Here is a 23250-nt window from a genome sequence, read left to right as displayed (position 1 = left end):
GAATATTCCGATTCTTGCAATAGTTTTACATTTAGTAAGAGGTGCTATTATTTTTAATCTTATATAATTGTATTCTTTTTTATTTTAAATATAAAATTCATATAAATAATTATTAATGATTAATTACATTATTAATCTAAAATCATATCTTCATTATTTTTAATCTTTACTAAATTTAATTAATCGCAAATAAATTTTATTTTTTTAAGAACTTTAGTTGGATTCAAGTATTTTATTTTTTTATTCAAAATTTCTCCTGCATTAATTAAAATATCAAATGTCTTTTTTTGTTAAAAAATAATATAATATATTATTTTAAAATCATTTATTTTAATTACTTTTGTGGGAATATTATTGAATTCATTTTCAATTTTATTTAAATAAAATTAATTAATTACTTAATCTTATTATTATATAACTATAGAATCTTAAACTTTTTTAAATATTATATAAAATATAGTAGTATATTTAATTTAAAAATACTTTCTTTAGAATTCATATGATAATTAGAAATAATTTTTTTTATTTAATTTTTATATTTAAAATAAAAATTAAAATATAAAAAATTTTTGATAAAAAAATGTAATAATTAATCAATATTTTGAACTATATTTTTCATCTTTAATAAATAAATTTTTTATGAATCATAAGTTTAATATAAATTCTATAAAAAAATAATAAGAATATACTTTATATTATTAATAAAATAATAAATAAATAATTAAAAAAAATTTATAATTTGTTAATTTTTTTTTTTTAAATTAATTAATTTTTAATTAAATTTAAAATTTTTTTATAATAATTATAACAAAAATTTTTTTTTTTTTTTAATATAAAATAAATAAATAAATTAAGTAAAAAGAACATGATAGAAGAAAATGACTAAACAGAAAATAATCAATAAACTTAAAACGATTAGATAATTTTTAAAAAATTAAATTAAATATATAATGAATACCACCTAAACGATTTTTAGAAATTCGCAGTATAAAAATTTTTAAGAGAAAACATAAATAAACCACAAGCTTCTCATATTAAGCAATGGATTTTACATAAACTAAATAATATAAGAAATTTAGAAAATGCTCCTCCCTAATAAAAGGGTTGTCCCGAAATAATACCTGGTTTAAGAGCCTAACCAATATGGACAAACTAAGATTTAACTTGGATAACTTAAATAGAAACTCATTTTTAAGAAATAAAAGAAGAAGTATTATCTTTGAGAAACTAAAAAGGATTCTAACCATATAGAGGGCCATCTTGGACTTCAAATATAAAGCCAGATGATGGAGTTGGTAGAAAATCAACTGATTAAGGAGATTGGAATGTTTTTTATTTATATCTTCATAATTTAGAGTTCACAGAAAATTGTAAAAAAGTACCCAAAATTATGAATCTTATAGTAAATATGTTTCCTCGTCATTACTGTCATGCCTTTATTTCAGCTATGTAACCAAATACTCATATATTAAAACATAATGGTCCAACAAATAAAAAGTTAAGATTTCATATGCCATTAATAGGAGTAAAAGATAGTAGATTAAGGGTTGGAGAACATATCATTGAATAATAAGAAGGAAAATGTTATGTATTTGATGATTCTTTTGAACATGAAGTATTAATATTATTATTGATTTTTTTTAAAAAAAAATTATATATTAATATAATAATATTTTTTAAAAAAAGGCATGGCATAATGGGCCTGAAACTAGAATTATATTAATTATAGATATTTGGCATCCAGATTTAAGTAATTAAGAAATCAAATTTCTTTCTCTAATATAAAATGCAAAAATGAAATTTGAAAAATAAATTAGCGAACTTGATAATGATAATTTTTATAAAATAATAGAAATGAGTAAAAGTTTAATTGAAAATAATGACTGGTGGAATATAACTGAGCAAAATATTTTGTGATTATAGTGTTTTTTAGACAAAAATTTATATATTTATTTATTTATTTACCAAATAAAATTTAATTTTATTTAGAATAAATATATTTATTATGATTGATATATATGAAAAAAACAAAAAAAAAGAACCTACATCATAATATTTTAAAAAATATTGATATTAATTTTTTATTATAAGAAAAATAAAAGTAAAAATTATTTGAGAAAATAGTTTTTAATTTATTAAAGCAATACATTATATATTAATTTATAAGTATTATATATATCTAGTCACATTTATTTATTTTAAATTAAATCAGTTTATATATGAAGTATTTTATTTATTATATTTATTTGAGAATTTAGTTAAAGCTTTATTATTCATTACTTATATTTTAGAAAGCTCTAAATTTTATTTTAATTCCAATTCGTTTTTCATATTTTAAAATTTTTAGAGTAATCTAAATATTTTAAAAAATAAATAAATACTGAAATAAAAAACTAATTAATTATATATACTTTTCTAATTCTAAAGCACGCAATTTAACTTTTTCTTATAAAGAATTTTCTAATCTAGACTTTAAAGTTAATAATTCTTATTCATGTTTTTATTAAACAAGTTTTTTCTTTTTTATTATTTTATCTTCTTATGATTTAATCCATTTCTATTATTCTATATACTCTAATTTTATTAATTTCTCTTTTTATTCATGAGCTTCAGCATATCTTTTATTTAAATTATTAAATAAATAAAAATTTATATATTTTAAAATACTATTTGCATTTTATTAAAATATCTAATTGATGCTTCATATTTATAAATTCTTTTGAATATTTACATTTTCCTATAACTGTCGTATTTATTTCCTCTTCCTTCATTTATAGTATTTAATTATGTTATTAAAGCATATTTTATTCAATTTGTTTCAATTTTTAAACATGATCTTCTATTATTTTATCCCATACTTCATTAAACTCATTAAATTATAATAAATTTAATTATTCCAATTCGATTTACTAAAAATAATTAAAAAAAAAAAATATTATTAAATAAAATAAATAAATGCTTTAAATATAAAAAAAATAAACTTCTTCTTTATTTTTCTCTACAATCGATAAGGATCTATAAACCAATTCATGCTATTAAAGTTCTTAAATTCTTTGTGTTGCAAGATTTGCATCTCTAAAATTTTATTCTTTAATACATTATTTTTCATAATCTTGTAAAATCTTGCTAATTTTTAATTAAATTACATTCTTTTAAATTTAAATTACATATATTCACTTATTTTAGAAGGGTCTAATTATTCTTAAGTATTAATATCACCTAAAATAAATTAATAATTACTAGTCATTATTTAATAAAAAATATTTATGCTTAATTATATTTTTAACAGAAATAATTGAATATATTTATATAAATATATATTTATATGATTTTAAAATATAAATAAATAATTATTTATATAAAATAAATTCTTAAAAATTTAAATACAAAATATAAATGTAAATTTATATAAATATATATATATATATTAATATATATATATATATAATTCTAATTGTTATTTTTTTTTATATTTTATATCTTAATATATATATTTATATTTTTTTTTTTCATTTAACATTTATTAATTTCAGAAAATACTATTATTCATTTTATTTTATTCTTAATCTTTTAATTTTATAGATAAAATAATAATAAAGATTATACAATTATTTTAAAATAAAAAATAAAAACTATTTTTTTCAATGCTTTTACTAATAATTTATATAAAAGTTTTGAATATTAATTTTAAATAATATTAAATTTAAGAATAATATTTAGATATTAAGAATTATATAATATTTAATTTTCTTTTTTTATATATTCTAATAATATTTTTTTTAACAAGAAATAAAATTTTCTGATTACGAATTTTACATGTTTTCAAATGAAATAATATATTTAAATTTGTTTTTGAATTATATAAATTATAAATCCATTTATTATTTTTTTTCCATTTATATTTTAAGGAATATATAATATCTAAAAAGTGGCAATAATATTAATCAATCTATCAGAACAATCAGAAATATATTCAAAATAAACTTATATTAATAAAATAAATACCTATATAAAAGATAAAACCAAAATTATAATTAAATCTTCTATATAATTCAAAATAATAATAAATGTTTTTTTTATTGTAATATAATAATAATAAACTAAGTAATAATTTTAACTTTTTTAAATAAGGCTATAGGATGTATAATGACTAATTAATTAACTATTAATAATAAGCTTTTTATTACCGATTAGTGATCAAGGCTATTTATGATTAAATATACTAATTTTTATAATAAAATAATAATGATTAAGTATAAATTGAATAAATGGAAAATTTAATATAAATTCTTAAAAATAATTTCATGTCTTTTTTAACAAGAAATAATTTTAATATATTTAATGAAAGGGTTTAATAATTAATATTTTATTTATGACAAAATTAAAATAGCAAATGTATTTTAATTGATTTTAAGATAGAGATAATGATTTTATTTAACAAAATTAAAACTTAACAAACACATAATTTCAACTTTAGTATGAACACGAGTCACTTTTATAAAAAAATTAAAGATAAAAAGATTAAGATATAAAATTATGCCATAGTACAATTTTATATATAAAATATTAATCAAAAACAATAATTTTAATAAAATAGAAAATACTTAAAGAAAAATAAAATATAAATAATAAAAAAAAATTGATTTGTGATACTGATATTTAATAATAAAATAATAAACTAATTTTAAAAAATATATAATATAAAATTTAAAATTAAATGAATACTTTCTATTTATTATTAATTATTAATTTATGATTATATTTACTTTTATATTTATATATAAACAGTGTTTTCAAAAAAAAAATTATTAACCCTCCCCCCTTCCCCCCAAAAAAAAAAAACATATTTTAAACAATTAAAAATAGTTTTACTTAAAAAAGCTATATAATATTTTAATTTAGTATATTAATATAAATATTTATATATGATGTAAATATTTATATATGAGATTAAATTTTACTTATTAATATATATATTTTACAAAAACAGAAATATGCTTTTTATAATTAAATTAATAAAAATATATTGAAATCATTTTTTTAATTTTTTATTTAATTAATTAAAGTATATATCAAACGCTGTTTATTTTTAAATCTTTTTAGGAATTTTTTTATTTATTTACTTATTAACTATAAATTCAAATTTTTTTATTAAGCTTGTTAATTTTTTTAGATTTATTCCACAATATTCACTTATTTTAAAAACAATTAACTTAATGAAATTTTCATTATTAGTTTAAGTTTTAATATTTTTTTTATTTTATTCTTAAATTAATAATCTAGAATAATTAATACTTTAATTAATATTAAATTAATTTTTTTGATAAAGAAATTATTTTAATTAATCGAAATTATATTATTCTTCTAAAGTATCTTTAATATTTAAATTATTCTTATTATTAGCTTTATCCAAATAATCTTAAATTTACTATAATTTGACATTTTAAATACTTAAAAAATTCTCAAAATCTTACTCTTATTATTTTTTTTAATCAAAATATTCTTGAATATTATTATAAACATTCTTAACATTAATAAACTAATCATCTAATCCCCAAAAATCTTTATTAAATTAATTTTTTTCATCATAACAATATAAGTAAATAATTTTAATAAAAAATGCTAAAGCACTGCATACCTAAACATCAATAAAATAAACATCTTTTTCAATTTTTTCATTAACAATACAAATATTATATATATAATTAATCCATTATTTAGGCAAATTAAAATCAAAAATAATTTTACAACATAATTATAACATTAAATTTTTAGAAAAGCTTACACTACCCTCCAAATTTAAAAATGAAAGAAATTATTTTGCATTATTTCTTATAAAAAAGCTACTTGGAATATTCTAAGGATATTTCCAATATTCTTTTAAACTTATTTAATTTTAATTATATTATTAAATTCCTTATTTATATTAAAAAATTTCATTTTGCATCCAATTAACTATATCAGAAGGCGAATATGGTTCATGTATAGAAATTAAGGAAACATAAATAATTGTAGGAATAATATTATATTCTAAAGGAATAATTTTCTATATTTCTTAAACAAAACTCTCATTATTAATATGTTATTATGTAGATTATGACTATTATTATATTTCATTTAAAATACATTATAACATGGCTTTAAGAGAAGAAAGTTAAACTAATGTAAATTAAAGGGGCTTTTTTTATTCAAATCTTTCTATTTGGAATTAAATTTCTTAAATTTTTTATATGCATTCAGGATCTTAGGTTAATTATGATGTGTTTTTGGATAATTTTTGCTTTATTTCAGCCATTTTTTTAGACTTATTATAGATAGCAGTTTATTTAGCTGATTCTTCTTCTAAAATTTCATAATCTTGTATTTGTTTTTGAGCAATTTTTAATAAAGTTTAAAAATAATCATTTTAATAATTTTTCATATTGCTATTTTTCATCAAAAAAATCATCCAATCATATTTCCAAATAAAATTAACTATATCATTTTTATCAGAACATTTTCCCATATTATCTATTTTAAACAAATTTCTTATATTCATTTATTACTTTAAAAATTTGCTACTAATTTAATAAATACGTGAACAATCCTTTAATTTTTTAATGTTTTTTATTGGATTATTAGAAGGATTTCCATGAACCAAATAAAGCATATAAATATAAATATTTTTAAAATTCTAATATAAGCTATGAATGCATTTTTCCTCTCTTTTTAATAATAAATAGAAATAATTATTAAATACTTCTTATACATTCTCAATGTAATTTAACTTTCCTTTTTCATAATTAAATTTTTTCTTTATATTTTATCTTTTTTTATTTAAATTGTTTAAATTTTAAAGTGAAAGTTCATCAAGTGCTTCATTTGTAACTTATGTATTATTTTCAATATAATTCTAAGTTACTATTTTACTAAAAAAATTCTCAATATCTTCATTTTATTAAAAAAAAACAGAGTTTAATTCTGTTTCTTCATTTTTTTTTTCGTTTTTTTCATTTAATATTTGCTCGAAAAAATTCTGACTATCTTCTTCGAATATCTCGCTTTGGTCTATTTTTTTGTTTTCATTTATATTTTATATATTTGCATTGTATTTTGATTAAACTAGTTTTATTTGCTTATTATTTCCTTGCCTTGGATTCGTAAAAAATGAAATTAAAGGTATATTATTTAAATGAAAAAACTCTAAATATTTAAACCAAAAAAATTTGCATTAACTTATAAATTTCTTATTTAGGTTAAACTATTATTATATATTTTTACATGATTCAATTAATAATTACTAAAAGAACTCTAAATATATGCCCCAAGAATTTTCTATATGATCAATTATTGTATTATTTTTTACTTAAAGCTTTGAATTTTTCTCTTTTATATAATCTTTTCTTCTTTTACACCCTTGAAAATTTTCAGTTTGCATGTTTGTTATTACTAGCGTTTTCCCGCAATTAGTACAAATAGACTAAGCATCTTTAACTATAAATTTAACGGTTTATTTACATTCTTTGCAAAAACCCATTTTAAAAAATTTATTATAAAAATATATAAATAAAATTTAACCTTATTATATTTATATACTTTATTTAAATTAAATTTATTAATTTTTAAAAATATATATTTTTGTATTTAAATTAGAAAATAATATATTGTTATAAATGTTATAAAATAGCGGAAATTCGTATTTTTAAATTATTTAAAATATTCTATTAAGAATTTAATATATTTTCATATTGAAATTGTTATTTTTTTTTAAAAAAAAACTATTATATTTTAAATTTTAAAAGAATGATTTTTATAATATATTAAATAATAATTATTTATTTTAAAATTTAATTTTTGTTCAACTTTATAAATAATAATTTTTTTATAAGCTTTTGATTTTATGATTATTTTTTATTAATTTTTACTAATAATTTTATTATTTATCTATATATCGAAAATAACTCATTTATCTCTCTAAATATATTAAAATTTATAATTATAACTTATACAATTCGGATAAAATGAAGAAGAAAAAAACTAATAATGTAGTTTAGTAAATAATAATCAAATAAAAATACATAAACATATTTCCTTCTAATAAATATATAATATTCCATAAATACAAAAAAGGATATTATAGATGTAAGAATTGAAATATATTTCTTTCTTTAAATATATCTAATTTTTTTAAAATACAAATTAAAATTAAAAAAGAAATAATATATGGATTTAAAATTAAAAGGGGTAAAATAGTTAAATAATAATAAAAATAAAACTAAAATATACAACAATGTTCATAAAAAAAAATAATCTTTAATTTCAAAAATATTAAATCCTATGAAAAAAAAGATTAGAAAACATATAAAAATGCGAAAAACTTAATTATAAACAAATAATTTAAAAAAATTTGATAAATATTTATCAAAAAAAAAAAAATTTATAAATTGCTTTATTAAATAATATTATATAATAAAACTATGAATAATAAATATTTGAATCATAATATATTTTTATTTTGAAATTAAATAAAACATTATTTTAACATATTATAAAATTATTACAGTTTAAAATATAATACTTAATAAAATAATATATAGTATTACAAAAAAAGATTATTAATTCAAATTTACACAAAAATAATAAAAATAATTTATTGGATGGAAAATTTAATCTAGAAACTAAAATTTTTGTAAAAAAATTAAAATAATAATATAGTTTTCTATAATTCATAAAATTTTGAAAAAAATTATAAATAATACAAAAAAAAATTTCTATTCTATTAAAGGAAATATATAAATATTATCAAATTTTAAAAAGCTTAATAAAAAATAAAAAAATAAGATATAATATAATATAATATAATATAATATAATATAATATAATATAATATATAAATTAGATTTTTAAATAAAACGAAATACAATATGATTTATTCCTCATATTAATAAATCTTAAACTAATATTAATTCAAAAATAATAAAAGAAATAATTTGTAAAAAAATAGAAAGAAGTTATTATTCTTTACTACTTTTTTAATTAAAATAAACAAATTTACTAGTTTCTTAAATAAAAAATAAACAAGTTTAAAAATAGGAAAATAACTTTAAAATAAATAATGAAAAAATATTAAAATTTTAATTAAAAAATAAATATTTTTTATAATATTTTTTTTTTAAATAATTTTTTTGTTTTCATATAATTTATAAACCTTTCATATTATGTTATTTTATATTTTTTATATATATGACATTTTATTTCCAAATTCATCAGTTATTTGTTCCTAATTAATCAAAATATAGATTTTAAAAAAAAGTACTATATATTTATTAAAATTTACTTATGAAAAAAGTGTTATACATTATGAAAAAGTAACTTATTATTTATTAAATGGATCAATTTAATTGAGCAAATTTTATAAATCAAGTTCATCTTTTAATATTCCCATTTTAAATAATAATTCATTAAATTCATTCTAAATTCAATTCTTTAATTTAATATATAAATAAATAATGAAAATAACCTCGTTTATAACTCCATTTTAATCTCTATCAACTTATCTAAACAATAAAACAAAATTATTTAAATGTGCTTCATGGCATTTCAATTAATAGTCTAGAATAATCTTTTTTAATTATATTTAAAAATTAAATTAGTTATTATTTTCTTATGTACATTTTGAAATAAATAAAATTCAATTTTAGCTTAGCTTTTTTCTTATTTTAATTTTTCAAATTCTTCCTTTGTAAGATTTTTTCTTAATAATAAAATATAATAAATAGAATGAATTGTAATTTAAATAATACTTTTGTAATAATATATTATTTTTGCCATATTTATAATTATATTTTAAATTTTCTATAAGAATTTCCGCATCCTCTTTATTATACATATAATTAATAATATCAATACATTCTTCAGCAAAAATCCATCCTTAAATTTTTTATTCTAACATTTGTTTTATTTCTTATGTGTTTTTATATGGATATTTTCCTTTTAAATACATCTACAAATATTATTTTAATAAATATTTTAAGTGTATATATATATATATATATATATATATATATATATATAAATTTTATTATAAATTAACATTTAATAAGTCTTTTGTAGTCTTCTTAACTTACTTTTAAACAAACCTAAATTCTTCATCACATTCGTTTCTTAATATTTTTCCAAAAACTGCAATATCATTATATTCTTTAGAATATTTTCTTACTCCATTTATTATAGCAGTAGCCCACTCAATTATTATATTTTTGAGTCCATATTTTTAATTAAGAAAAGAATACATGTGTTACTCCATTGTTTCTCTTGGTAGTTATGCTTCTTAATATTTTTTATCAAAATTTTCTTTTGAATTATATATTTCTTCTATAGTCTCTTTCAATTATCTCAATGTTAATGTTCTTACTGGATTTATAATAGATAAAGTTTATATAGATAAACTTTTTACTAAAAAATTAAGTTTTGTTGTTGTTTAAATAAAAAAAATAACTTTGATTATTTCGTTGTATTATATATTTTCTTCCTATTATTAAAAATTACTTTCGAACTATTATAATATTTATTATTAATTCTTTTCTTTAGAATTTTTAATTATTAATTTTAAATATTAATCGTTTTCTTACTTTAATTAATCTAATTCTTATTTTAGCTCACTAATTTCTTATTTTAATAGCTTTAATTTATTTATTATTTTAGAAATACAAAAAATTATATAAGTAATTTATAAATGTAAATTAATTACTAAATTTTCTGTTTATGGATCTTTTTTATATGAAAATCGAATTTAAATAAACTTTAATATATCTTCGAATATTTGTTTTTATGATTCATAAAGATTAATAAAAATATTAGATATATTTTAATCTACCTATTAAAAATATTCAATCATTTTTTAAAAGCAAATGCCAAATAATTATTCTTTAGTTCTTAAAGTATGGATTATTTATGTTTATTCATTGGTATTATTTTATTTTTTTAAAGATCAAGCATTGTCTAATTTATGTATCGATTTAATTCATCAGCTAATTAAGAATCCATATCAGGATTTATTCTTTAATATAATTATTATATTTAATCATATGTTATCTTAAATAATAATTAATTATTTAAATAAAATCCAAAAAAAAATATAATTACAGCAAATCTTTCTAAATCTTTTTATTGTAACTATATTTATTATTATTATTTATACATAAACATAGTATTATATAAATTAATAAATATAAAACGCTATATTAAAGTTAGTTAAATGACATTTTTTTTAAAGATTAATTTATTTGTTGGAAAATAAAAAAACAAAAAAATATTAAATGAAAAAGAAAAATTATTTAGTTATAAAATCAATATTATTATTAAGAGGATTAGTATAAATAAATTAATTTTTTGAACAAAATAATAATTTAATTTAAAGGAAATATAAAATAATTTAAAAATTAATTTTAATGTATTTATAAAAATACTCCTTTAATAATTAAATATAAGATTAAAAAATGAAAGTTTAAGAAAATAAATAATCAACAATAGTTGAAATAACTTAAATATTTATTTATATCTTATTTTTCGAATATATTTAAAATTCTAAGCCAAAAATTTATTCAAAAACAGGAATTAGCAGAATAAAAATAAATCAAAATTATTTAAATACTTAATAATTTAATATTTTAAATTATATCATTATATTTATAAAAAAAATAAAGTAAATATCTATTAGAATTGATTTTAATTTGATTTTTTTATTTTTATTAATGGAAACAAAATATATATATATATATATATATTAAAATAAACAAAAATAGAAACTAAATAAGAAAATGCTAAAATTTAAATAAATTCATCCACATTTATATATTCTTTTGTTTTTAAGATTACATAATTTAAATAACCTAACAATTTTATGATAATTCTTTAATAACAAATATTATAATACATTTTTTTTAAAAAGATATATTTATATATTAACGAAAACTTAAAAACAAATAAATTATAATTACAGAATTAACAAACTAAATTATTTTTACTAATAATATAAACATAATTAATTCTGACAATATTAATAATTATTCTAATATCTTATATTACATTAATATTGAATTTAATAATATTTAAATTTAGAAATAATAAAATTAATTGTCATAAAATGATAATAATTTATGAATATATATAAATTTTATAAAATATATGTAAAGATGAACTTCAATTTGAATTTTGACCTGGAAAAATTAATATTACGCATATGTTTGAAGTAATATTATCCCGAGACACATCAGAGCAAGGAAAAAACATTAATAAGATAAATTCATAAAAAAAATTATTTCATATGAATAATTAAATACATAGCAATTTTTATATAATTAGATTAATTTAAAAAAAAAATTAATAAATATAAAATAAACTATAATACTTTAATCCAAAAATTATAAAATTCATAAATATTAATTAACATTTCATTTATTTATAAATTATTCACTATTTAAAATGATAAAAATAAATTGTATGGTTTATGAATATTCAATTTAATAATAAGAATTTCTAAATATATATAACATTTCATTTTTTTTATAGAAATTTTTAATAATTTAATAAATTAAAAATACTGCACAAGTTAAATTGTAAAATATTTAGAATTAAATATTAAAATAAAATATAATTATTTTTTAATAAATGAAATTTGTAGAATAGTTTAAAATTTTCAAAAATGATAAAGAAAAATATATAAGTTTTTTTTATTAATATTTTATTATTGATGCAAATTTTTTTATATATCTTGAAAAATAAATAAATAAATAAATTAATTAAAAATAAAAATATTAAAAAATAGTAATATAATTTTTTTTAAATAAAAAATTTCAAATTTATAAATATATTTTAAAAAAATATTTAAATTTTATAGATAATATAATATATTTTTAAATAAAATAAAATAAAACATATATTAAATAATAAGAAAAATTTAAAAAAATTTAATAATATATAAATATTAATTAATTATTATTATTATTATATAATTTTATATATATTTTATTTTTTAATTAATAATTGTAAAAAATAAAATATAAAAAATATATATGTAATTATAATTAATAAAAAAAAAAAATATAGAATAATTTAATAAATATATATATATCGATATATATATTTATATATTTATATATTTTATATATATATGAATTAGTTTTTATTTATTTATATTAATATTAACTTTAATTTTTATACATATTATAAATATTATTTTTATTCAATTTTTTTCAAAAATGATTTGAAATAACAATTTTTAAAAAATTATTTAGTTTTTTAATTTTAAAATATCTTTTTATTTAATATTTTATTTTTTACTTATTAAAATATTTATATATTTATTAATTTATTTATTTGAATAAATAATTATATTTTTTATTTATAATAAATATTTTTTTATTTATATAATATAAATCTTTAGTTTAAAAGTAATAACATTATATTTTTTTTATATAAATTAATAATTTATAATTATTTTAAAAAATTTATTTGTATTCATAAAAACATATTAATTTATTTTCGCTTCTAACTAATATATTTATATTTTAATAATTTATTCTTTAACTTATCATTTTTTTTATATAAATAATATATTAAATATAAATTAAGAAAAAAATAATATAAAAGCAAAAAATATATATTTTTTTGAATAAATCTAAATTAATCAATAAAAAAATACATGGATTTTGCTAATTTTGCTAACTTCGGAAATTAAAATCCTTAACAAACCCCAAACGCGGCAAATTTTAATTTCCAAAATCAAAACTTTACTTAATTTGATGGCTTTAACAACCCATAAATACCTTAAAATTAACAATTCATGAATCAAAATTAATTTGTTTAACAAGACTTTTAAACCTAATAAAATTCTTTTATGCAATAATAATAATAACCCTAACGCCCATAAAAGCTTAGAATTAAACTTGAAAACTCCGAAAGAGGAATATATAATGCTTTATATTCGTAGGTAGATCCAACTGAAGCAAATGCTATAAAATCAGAAATAGCATTAGAGCTTTTAAATAGGTTAACAAATAATTTAAATTAATAAATAAAAATATACAAATTTAAAAAATAGATCATAGCTAGACCCCTAAATAATAAGAAATATATGGTCAATAATAGCCCCTGAAAAAACTGAAACAATAGACAGAGAAGCATTTTACGTAGCTTTAAGATTAGTTGCATATGGTCAAAATAATATTGAAGTTTCGGCATAATCGATTTTACAAAATATAAAAGCACCCCAAAACCCTCGTATATTGGGTAAAGGTGCAGCATTGAAAACTCCATCCTAAAATGTATCATAAGTACAAAATATTTAAATGCCAAATATGTAAACAAAACCATTAAATATGCAAACGAACTAAGGGGCTTAATAATAAAATTCTTAATTTAATAATATGGTACCTCAAACTAATAATATGAATATATCTCCTTAAAGAAATAACTTTCAAACAAATAATTTAGATAATAATTAAAGCTAATAAAATACTCCATATACAATAACTTCTGAATAATACTAAAGATATGAATAATATTATGAAAAGACAGATGTATAAAAAACAGGATTCATAACAGGATTGCAAGCAAGAAACATATTTACAAAAACATAATTACCAAATAATATATTGAAATAAATATGGAGCCTTTCAGATTAATAAACTAAAGGATAGCTAAACAAATTCGAATTTATGGTCATGGTACATCTTGTTGCCTTAGCCAAGTAAAATATAGTAATTCCTAATGCATTACCTCAAGAGCTTTTATAGTTTATTTAAAACGGAGGTTAATAAATAAATAAAGGTAGTAATATATATCAAAATATAAATATTAAAATAATTTAAAAATAATATTATTTAAAATAATAAAAAATTTAATATAATAATAAATAAATAATTAATATAAATATTTAATATATATAAAAATATTATTAATATAAAATAAATTTAAATTTTTATATTTAAAAAAAAATAAAAATAAATTAATTTATTTATATATATACATATATATATATATATATATATATATATATATATATATATTATAATAATATATCCATATATAAAAAATTTTTTATTATATATATTTTTAAATTATAATAAGCTTCTGCATTATAAACATAAAATGCTTCTATTTAGAATATTTAATAAACTCCTGTTTAAAGCTTATAATAAATTTAAAATATTTAATAACCTACAAATTAAAATATTTAATAAATTCCTAGTTTACAAATGGTTTCCCAATAACCAGTTTAATAAAATCCTCAGGCATAAATTTAGCCAAATGTAATTTAATAAAATTAAACATAATTAGGCTAATAAGAAATTATATTGTTATAATAAAAACAATAATAATTTTCTTAAAACATCGTTAATTAAAGAAATATAAATTCTTAATCTATAGAATAATAATCTAAACAAATCGATATCTTAACTTCAATAGTAGATGCTTATGATATAACTAATAAAAAATTTGCCTAAGAAAATGAGCAATTAAAGGAAGAATTAAATAAACTTCAAGAAAAATCATAAATATTGATTTGTTAATTAAATGAAATCGGAAAATAAATGTCCTAAAACTAAAATACAAACAATGAATTACATTAATTAATTATTTAAGTTGCAAATTAATCAATTTAAACAATTGCCTAAACAGCTGGATAAGTACTTTCTTAAAACTAATCCGGATTTATATAACCTTCTCCTTAAAAACAATAAAATTTATATTCCTCACCTCAACCACCAGCTAAAATAGTTCCATAATAAAAAGGTTTTTCACCCAGTTTAAGTGAATAAGGAGCAATTAATAATAGTTTAAACAATAAGTAAAAACAATAAAATATGATTCCTTAATAACCAAACATTATGCCCTAACAACCTAACCTTATGAATTAATAACCTAATCTTATGGCTTAACAAAATAACCCGATGATATAATAACTAAATTCAATGGCTTAATAACCGAATATTATGCCTTAATAATAAATACCTTAACAATAAAATAATAATATGATGGGATAATAATAAGGCAACGGGCTATAAAATTAATTTCCTAATCAAATTTAATAAATGGATATTATGAAATTAACAATAAATATAATAATAGTAAGGTCTTAATTAATCTCCAAATATAAATAATGCTTAATAATAAATGGGAGGATTCGAACAGTAATAAACTTAAGATAATAAATAATTATAAGATAGATGGGGAAACATGGAATTTGATAATAAATAGCATGAAACTAATTTTGGATATGTTGATGATTTTAATAATTGGTGAATGCTATATTTTTTTTAATATATAATTATAAAAAATAAATGATAATATTATTATTTTTTTTAATATAATTTAAAATAAAATATAAAATTATATTTTTTTTTCATAATTTAATAAATAATATTATTTTAAAAATAATAATTTAAAAATAATATATAAAGATTTAAAAAATAAATAAAATTATTTTATTTAATAATGATTAACAATTTAAAATCTTAAATTAAAGTAAACTTATTTAAAAAAAATATAAAAAAAAATTTACATAACTATATATAATAATTATTTGAAATGTTTAATAATAAAATTACATTTTATAATAAATTTTAATAAACTTAAAACTTTTTAAATATATAATACAATCTATATCATATAAATTTATGATTATAATTTATTTAATTATATATGTTTCTTTTTGGAGGCTTAAAAAATATTGAACTTTTATTTAAATCTATTCAAAAATTTTATGAATATTAAATTATATTTTAAATTGGCCTATTTTATTATTACTAAAAAAAAAGAATGGGATTTAATTTTAATTATACTACATCATTTGATTTTAATAACAATTTTAACTATTTTTATATAAAAAGATAAAAACTTAATTTTTTTTTTTACTTTTATTATTAATACTAAACACAAACAGGCATATAAACTATTTGTTATGTTTATGATTTTTAGTCTTAATCTTCGTTTGTCTTTTTTATTTATTCTTCCATATTAATATTTAAATTTTTCCTGAATTTTTTAAAATTATCATTTCTTTTTATGGTTTTTATTCTCTATAATTGCATATTGTCATTATGAATCATCTAATTAAAATAGTTAATATCAATTTCTATTTTAGAGTTAGACTAATTTAAATTACTAAAATAATATTATTCAGCCTTATGTGTTCTTGCAGCTTAATATTATAATAAATTTTCTTCATAATATTTATAATATTTATGATTGTAAGCTTTTTTATAATCTCCTATTAAATTAGGCTTTTTTATATTTATTATAATTTTCTTTATAAATAATTTTTTAAATAATATTTTTACTGTTATTTGAAGAACAAAGTAATTTTCACAAAAAAATGAATTATTACTTAAAATAAACTCGCAATTGGACTATTTAAAAATATTGAAGTTTTTAAAGTACTATTTATTTAACATATTAAAAAATAAAATATATAAAAAAATTAAATAATATAATATTATTTATTTTACTTTTTCTTCTATTTATGAACTTATATTTTACATATTAATAATTAATTTAATAGGTTTTTAGATATATTCATAAGGCTTATCTTATAAGATTTCAAAAAACAACTGAATTAAATCATAATTCTATATATTTTATTTTTAAAATAAATTAAATAATATATTTTATATTTCTTACATTCATATCTTAACTAAAATAATTATTATTTAGCTAAATTTGAATTCCTTCGTAAAATTTAATAGCGAGAAATAAAGGATTTACAATCTAAAATATTAAATTATAAATTAAATAAAAAATTAAATCATATATTTAACTTTATGTCGTATGTTTTTCTCCACTAAGTATTCTAAGAAACTATTTGTATTTTTTGCAAGTAATTTTTGATAAGATTTTCCATTAGCTTTATTTAACTTAATATCAAGTTTATATGGAGAAAAATATCCCAAATCTTTGCACTATTTTATATTTAAAATAAATTTTAGTTTTTAAATAATAAAAACCTGTTCTGAATAGGATTTTTTTCTAGATTTGACTAAAAAGCCTGTGCTTATGTATACTTAAAGCAAATTTTAAGTATCATTGTCATAATCTTAAACGAAATAAATTACAATATACTATTTTTATTTCTACAATAAAAAAAAATACGATATATTATTTTATTTATATTACTTTTTAATTTTTTCTAATTTCTAATAAATTTCCTTTAAATTAAGCTTAGCATTATTGTTTTTTTATTTTTTTAATGGTTTATCCTTTTATATTATTTTAAGAAAAACGCTCTGTTTAGAAGTCATAACAAACTGTACTTAAAATCACAGTTATCTGTTTATCTTTAATAATAGAATCACAAATTATATTTATATTAGGAATTTATAAATTATAGTATGCTTCCCATTCATCGTCTTTAAAAGTAAAATTACGTTGATTTTAATCAAAAGAAATTATAAATTATGTTTCACATTATTCTAAAGGTTTCCATTAGAATTCGCTTTTGTTAAAAAAATTTTCAGGTATTTATTTTTCATTCCAATAATTTTGAAGTTAAATATGTAGGCTTTCACTCATATACATTTCCAGATTTTTATTTTTAAATTTATAGATAGTAATAATTTTTAAAAATAAATTTGAATATTTTATTACTTTTATATAATATTTGAATTGTAAAATTTTTATTTTTTATTTATTTAAAAAAAAATATCAATTTAAATTATTTTTCTATTACATAATTTAGGTTATAATTTAAATTATATTAGATATTATCAATAATATATTTATTTATATAACTATAAAGAAACTTATTAAATAAAATTAATCGTATTGTAAATTATATTTATTCAATTAAAAATATGATAATAACAAATTAATAAATAAATTATTATTAATATTTCATAATTTTTTAATCAAAAATAATAAAATTATTAATTTATTTTATAAAAAATCTTTTTTTTTATTTAACTCAATGGGCTATTATATTTTTAATAAATGAATTTATAATTTTATTTATTAAAATATCGTAAAAAATATAAGAAAAAATAATATTTAATTATAAAATACATTAATTTTAATAAAAAAATTGAAATATAATATAAAAGATAATAAATATGATATAAATAAATAATTATATAATAAAAAGTTTTAAATTTTATAATTTATTATAAAAAAATTAAATTTATTAATATTTAAATAATAATTTATATAATTAATTTAATATGTATTTTTAAATTAAAATTTAATAATATTTTTGATTAAAAAAATAAAATATAATTCTTATATAAATAAATAGAATTAAAAACAATATAAAAATATTATATAAAAATCTATAAAAATTTAAAAATAATTAAAAAAAAAAAAATTAAATATAATACATATATATATATATATATACAAATAAATATAAATTAAATATTAATATATTTAAATAATAATATAATTTTTTATTAATAAATTTGATATATTAAAAATATTTTTAATTTTTATTTGTTATTATTTAAAATATAATATTTTTATAAAAAAAAATTTTAGTATATTATTATAATTATAATAATTATATTTATTTTTTTATTTTAATTTTATGTTTTTTTAATATCATTAAATTTATTCATAATACATTTTTATATAAACTTTTTAAAATATTATTAAATATTTTTTTATAAAAATTTTAAACATAAATATATACTAAAAAATTAAATATGACAATAAATTTAAATGTAAATTAATTATATGAAGTAATTATTTTTTTATTTTAATTATTTTTATACGAAATATATTTTCTTATTAATGTTCGATAAAATTATTATTTTATAGTATTTTTTTAATTATATATTTTTATATAATAATTTTTTTTTTCTTAATATTTAAAAGTATAAATCATTATTTATTTGTATTAATATATTTTTGCATATTTTGCTTTTAATTTATATTTTTCTAATTTAAATATCTACTAATAATTTATAATATTTAAATTACTATAATTAAATAAAACTTTTTTTAATTTTATAATATTAACTTTATATTATAAATCATTATTAAAAACATTATTAATACCTCTTATATTAATATTATGTCAATTACACAATTTATAGTCTATTATTATGCAAATCAATTTTATATTAAATATCATGTCTTAAAATATATTTGAGTTACCTATATTAATTAAATAATTTTTAACATTACATAAACCTTTAAATTAAAAAATTATTATTAAAATTTTATATTCTTTGCAAACAGAATTTTATAAAAATTTATGATTTATTAAAGATGATAATATATTTTATATATATTGAATTAAATAAAAGTTTACGTTCAATTTAATTAATTAAGAAAATATTATAATTCAATTTAAATTTAATTATTTTTAAATAATAATTTAAATACTTTAAAGAATATTTTAAAATTATTATTTATGAATGTTTCCATTTTAATATTTATAAATTATAAATATAACATTATTATTTAAAGTATTACATCCATGATAAAATATCTTAGAAAAATTTTAATAGATTAATCATAATTTTACTTTTAAGTATTAACTTACAAATAGTAAATATAATTCATTATAATGTTAAATTCATATAATATTATCATATATAAATTATATATAATAAATATCTATAAATTTATATTATTAAGTTAATTTCTATTAAATTTACTATAATGTAATTATCCCTATTACTACTTTTATTAAATATTAATAAAATTGAAATAAATAAGTAAATATATTAAAAAATAATATAGAATATTTTTTTAAATTATTAGATACATTAATGCTAAATAAAAACATATTTATTATAAAAATGAATAAAAATTTTAATTTTACATCCATTTATATTATCTAATAAATATTAAAAAAAAAATATATAAAAAAAATAATAAAAATAAAAGATAATAATATGAAAAAAAAATATAATAATAATAATAAATAATTAATAATTAATAATAAATAATAAATAATTAATAATAAATAATAAATAATAAATAATAAATAATAAATAATTAATAAATTATATTTAATAAATATAAAAAACTAATAATTTATTATTAATAACTAATAATTTATTATTAAATATTCTCTATTATATTATTTTTATAATATTCGATTTAATTTTATAAAATAATATAAGTTATTAAAAAAATTGAAAATAAATTATATAATTATATTAAAAAAAAATTAATTTTCTTTATAATTATATATTTACTTTTTATTTAATATTATTTATTTTTTTAAAAAAAATAAAATAATATAATTTTAAAAATATTTAACTTTTATAAAAAAATAATATGGCAGATGATACATAAAATCCAGCAATAGTAATTGATAATGGTAGTGGTTTTTGTAAAGTAGGAATATCTGGTGACGATGCTCCTCGTATATCAGTTCCCACAATAATGGGTCGCCCAAAACAACCAGGTCTGATGGTAGGAATGGATCAAAAAGATTGTTACATAGGAGATGAAGTGAATTCAAAGACTGAAGTATTAAATTTATCCTACCCAATTGATTACGGCCTAGTAAATAATTTATCTGACATGGAAAAAATATGGTAGTATTGTTCAACCAAAATAAACGCATCATTTGGCGGTGCCCCAATATTAATGACTGAACCTCCCCTTAATCCAAAGAAGAATCGCGAAAATTTATTAGAAAAGATGTTCGAGTTTTTCTAATGCAGTTCTTTTTACTTAGCCATATAATAAGTCCTTGCTTTATATGCCTCTGGAAGAACCACAGGAGTAGTTGTAGATAGTGGATATTCGATTACAAGCACAGTCCCTATATATGAAGGATTTGCCCTTTCTCATGCAGTTTAATAAATCTAACTTGGAGGAAGAGATTTAGACGAATATTTAATAAAACTAATGGAAGATGCAGGAAAACCGCTATCAAACAATGCAGAAACGAAACGCGATAATGCACGTGATACAAAAGAAAAATGCTGTTATGTTGTTAGTGATTTCGAGGCTGAATTGAAAACTTTTAATGATAAAGATAATAATAAGGAAAAAATAACTCATAGAATGCCTGATGGAATAGAAATCTAACTTGGAAGTCAAGTATTTAAATGTCCTGAAGTCCTTTTTTAACCCTTAAAGTTAGGAAAAGAAGCATAAGGTATTCATGAAAGTACTTTTAGCTCCATTATGAAATGTGATATGGATATAAGAAAAGATCTTTATGGAAACATAGTCATGGCTGGAGGAACTACTATGTTTAAAGGTATTGATGAGAGACTAAATAAAGAAGTTGTAGCATTAGCTCCCTCAACGATGAAAATTGGAGTAATTGCTCCGCCAGAAAGAAAATATTCAGTTTGGATGGGTGGAAGTATTCTTAGTTCTTTGTCTAGTTTTACACCTATGTTTATTACTAAATAGGAATACGAAGAATAAGGTTTAATTATTATACACAAAAAATGTTTCTGATAAATTTAATTTGTATTTTTTTTATATTGTGTATTCAAAATATAAAATAAAATGTAATAAAAAAGTTAAAAGAAAAAAATACGGTTATAATTAAATTAATATATATAAACATAAAAAAAATACATTAAAAAATATTGATAAGAATTATAATGTTATATATTAAATATAAAAAAAATAAAATAAAAATATTTTATATAAAATTTAAAAAATTAAGAAATAATACAAAGATAATAAAAAATAATAAATAAAAATATGTATATAAATAAAAATGTATATATATAAATATATATATAAGTATTTATATAACTTATATAATTTATATTATTTAATCTTTTTAATATTTTTTTTAAATATTTTTAATTATATATACAATACATTTTTAATTATTTATAATTTTACTATATTTTGTTATTTATTTAATCTTTATTTTTTAAAATAATAATACTTTATTTTTAATTTGTATAATTCTTTATTTTATACTTTCTATGTATTTTTTATATAATAAAAGTCCTTATTTTATTATTGATTTTTCTTAAGATATTATTAATTTTTAATTATATAATCATATATACATAACTACATAACCACATAATTTTCATTAAATTTTATTAAATTTTTTTTATTTCCCTGTTAACTAAAAACTTTACAATAAAATCTTCAAATTTTTTTTTTTATTTGAAAAATAACCTTATATAAATTGTAATCAATATTGTATTTATATTATCTTTATTTTATTTTATTTATATTTTTTTCTATTCTTTTATTTTACTTCTTAATCTTTGAATTTTTCATTCTAAGTACAATTTTTTATATATTTATAATTTATATAAAATAAATAATATAAGA

At 14.8% G+C, this 23250-nt stretch overlaps 3 protein-coding genes across 3 annotated transcripts, besides 38 other annotated features; 2 read left to right on the top strand and 1 right to left on the bottom strand. All coding sequences in view use genetic code 6, as the record gives it.

Moving 5' to 3' along the window:
- Positions 1–950: 950 nt before the first annotated feature.
- On the top strand, positions 951–1917 carry IMG5_170590 (hypothetical protein; the record flags this gene model as incomplete). The annotated part of the gene is made up of 3 exons (XM_004029863.1): positions 951–985; positions 1072–1615; positions 1687–1917. The coding sequence occupies 3 exons, from the start codon at positions 951–953 to the stop codon at positions 1915–1917; spliced, it is 810 nt and encodes a 269-aa protein (XP_004029911.1).
- A 1005-nt stretch (positions 1918–2922) lies between these two features.
- Positions 2923–2976: a microsatellite.
- Positions 2977–3390: 414 nt separating this feature from the next.
- Positions 3391–3445: a microsatellite.
- Positions 3406–3447: a microsatellite.
- A 230-nt stretch (positions 3448–3677) lies between these two features.
- Positions 3678–3736: a microsatellite.
- Positions 3678–3745: a microsatellite.
- Positions 3746–8820: 5075 nt separating this feature from the next.
- Positions 8821–8870: a microsatellite.
- Positions 8871–8999: 129 nt separating this feature from the next.
- Positions 9000–9065: a microsatellite.
- A 66-nt stretch (positions 9066–9131) lies between these two features.
- Positions 9132–9166: a microsatellite.
- Positions 9137–9181: a microsatellite.
- Positions 9182–9190: 9 nt separating this feature from the next.
- On the bottom strand, positions 9191–12270 carry IMG5_170580 (hypothetical protein; the record flags this gene model as incomplete). Its single annotated transcript, XM_004029862.1, has 8 exons — positions 9191–9451; positions 9500–9601; positions 9652–9733; positions 9783–9982; positions 10073–10392; positions 10528–10534; positions 11125–11154; positions 12217–12270. 8 exons carry the CDS (start codon positions 12268–12270, stop codon positions 9191–9193), a joined length of 1056 nt encoding a protein of 351 aa, XP_004029910.1.
- Positions 10016–10053: a microsatellite.
- Positions 10398–10427: a microsatellite.
- Positions 10604–10658: a microsatellite.
- Positions 11378–11418: a microsatellite.
- A 538-nt stretch (positions 12271–12808) lies between the features above and the next one.
- Positions 12809–12872: a microsatellite.
- A 227-nt stretch (positions 12873–13099) lies between these two features.
- Positions 13100–13152: a microsatellite.
- Positions 13153–13265: 113 nt separating this feature from the next.
- Positions 13266–13354: a microsatellite.
- Positions 13330–13415: a microsatellite.
- Positions 13364–13411: a microsatellite.
- A 1410-nt stretch (positions 13416–14825) lies between the features above and the next one.
- Positions 14826–14979: a microsatellite.
- Positions 14860–14955: a microsatellite.
- Positions 14865–14913: a microsatellite.
- Positions 14868–14947: a microsatellite.
- A 17-nt stretch (positions 14980–14996) lies between the features above and the next one.
- Positions 14997–15060: a microsatellite.
- Positions 15061–15852: 792 nt separating this feature from the next.
- Positions 15853–15920: a microsatellite.
- A 368-nt stretch (positions 15921–16288) lies between these two features.
- Positions 16289–16384: a microsatellite.
- Positions 16311–16384: a microsatellite.
- A 5-nt stretch (positions 16385–16389) lies between these two features.
- Positions 16390–16438: a microsatellite.
- Positions 16391–16438: a microsatellite.
- A 995-nt stretch (positions 16439–17433) lies between these two features.
- Positions 17434–17474: a microsatellite.
- A 1681-nt stretch (positions 17475–19155) lies between these two features.
- Positions 19156–19227: a microsatellite.
- Positions 19186–19235: a microsatellite.
- A 147-nt stretch (positions 19236–19382) lies between these two features.
- Positions 19383–19413: a microsatellite.
- Positions 19414–20551: 1138 nt separating this feature from the next.
- Positions 20552–20598: a microsatellite.
- A 218-nt stretch (positions 20599–20816) lies between these two features.
- Positions 20817–20983: a microsatellite.
- Positions 20884–21000: a microsatellite.
- A 5-nt stretch (positions 21001–21005) lies between these two features.
- Positions 21006–21046: a microsatellite.
- A 215-nt stretch (positions 21047–21261) lies between these two features.
- On the top strand, positions 21262–22404 carry IMG5_170570 (hypothetical protein; the record flags this gene model as incomplete). Its single annotated transcript, XM_004029861.1, has 1 exon — positions 21262–22404. The coding sequence occupies one exon, from the start codon at positions 21262–21264 to the stop codon at positions 22402–22404; it is 1143 nt and encodes a 380-aa protein (XP_004029909.1).
- Positions 22405–22652: 248 nt separating this feature from the next.
- Positions 22653–22697: a microsatellite.
- Positions 22675–22710: a microsatellite.
- Positions 22711–23250: the final 540 nt, after the last annotated feature.

This window comes from Ichthyophthirius multifiliis, assembly GCF_000220395.1.
Source record: "Ichthyophthirius multifiliis unplaced genomic scaffold scaff_1120509251258, whole genome shotgun sequence".
NCBI lineage: Eukaryota > Ciliophora > Oligohymenophorea > Hymenostomatida > Ichthyophthirius > Ichthyophthirius multifiliis.
Note: the sequence above shows the minus strand (reverse complement) of the source record. Positions and strands in the feature narration are given on the sequence as shown.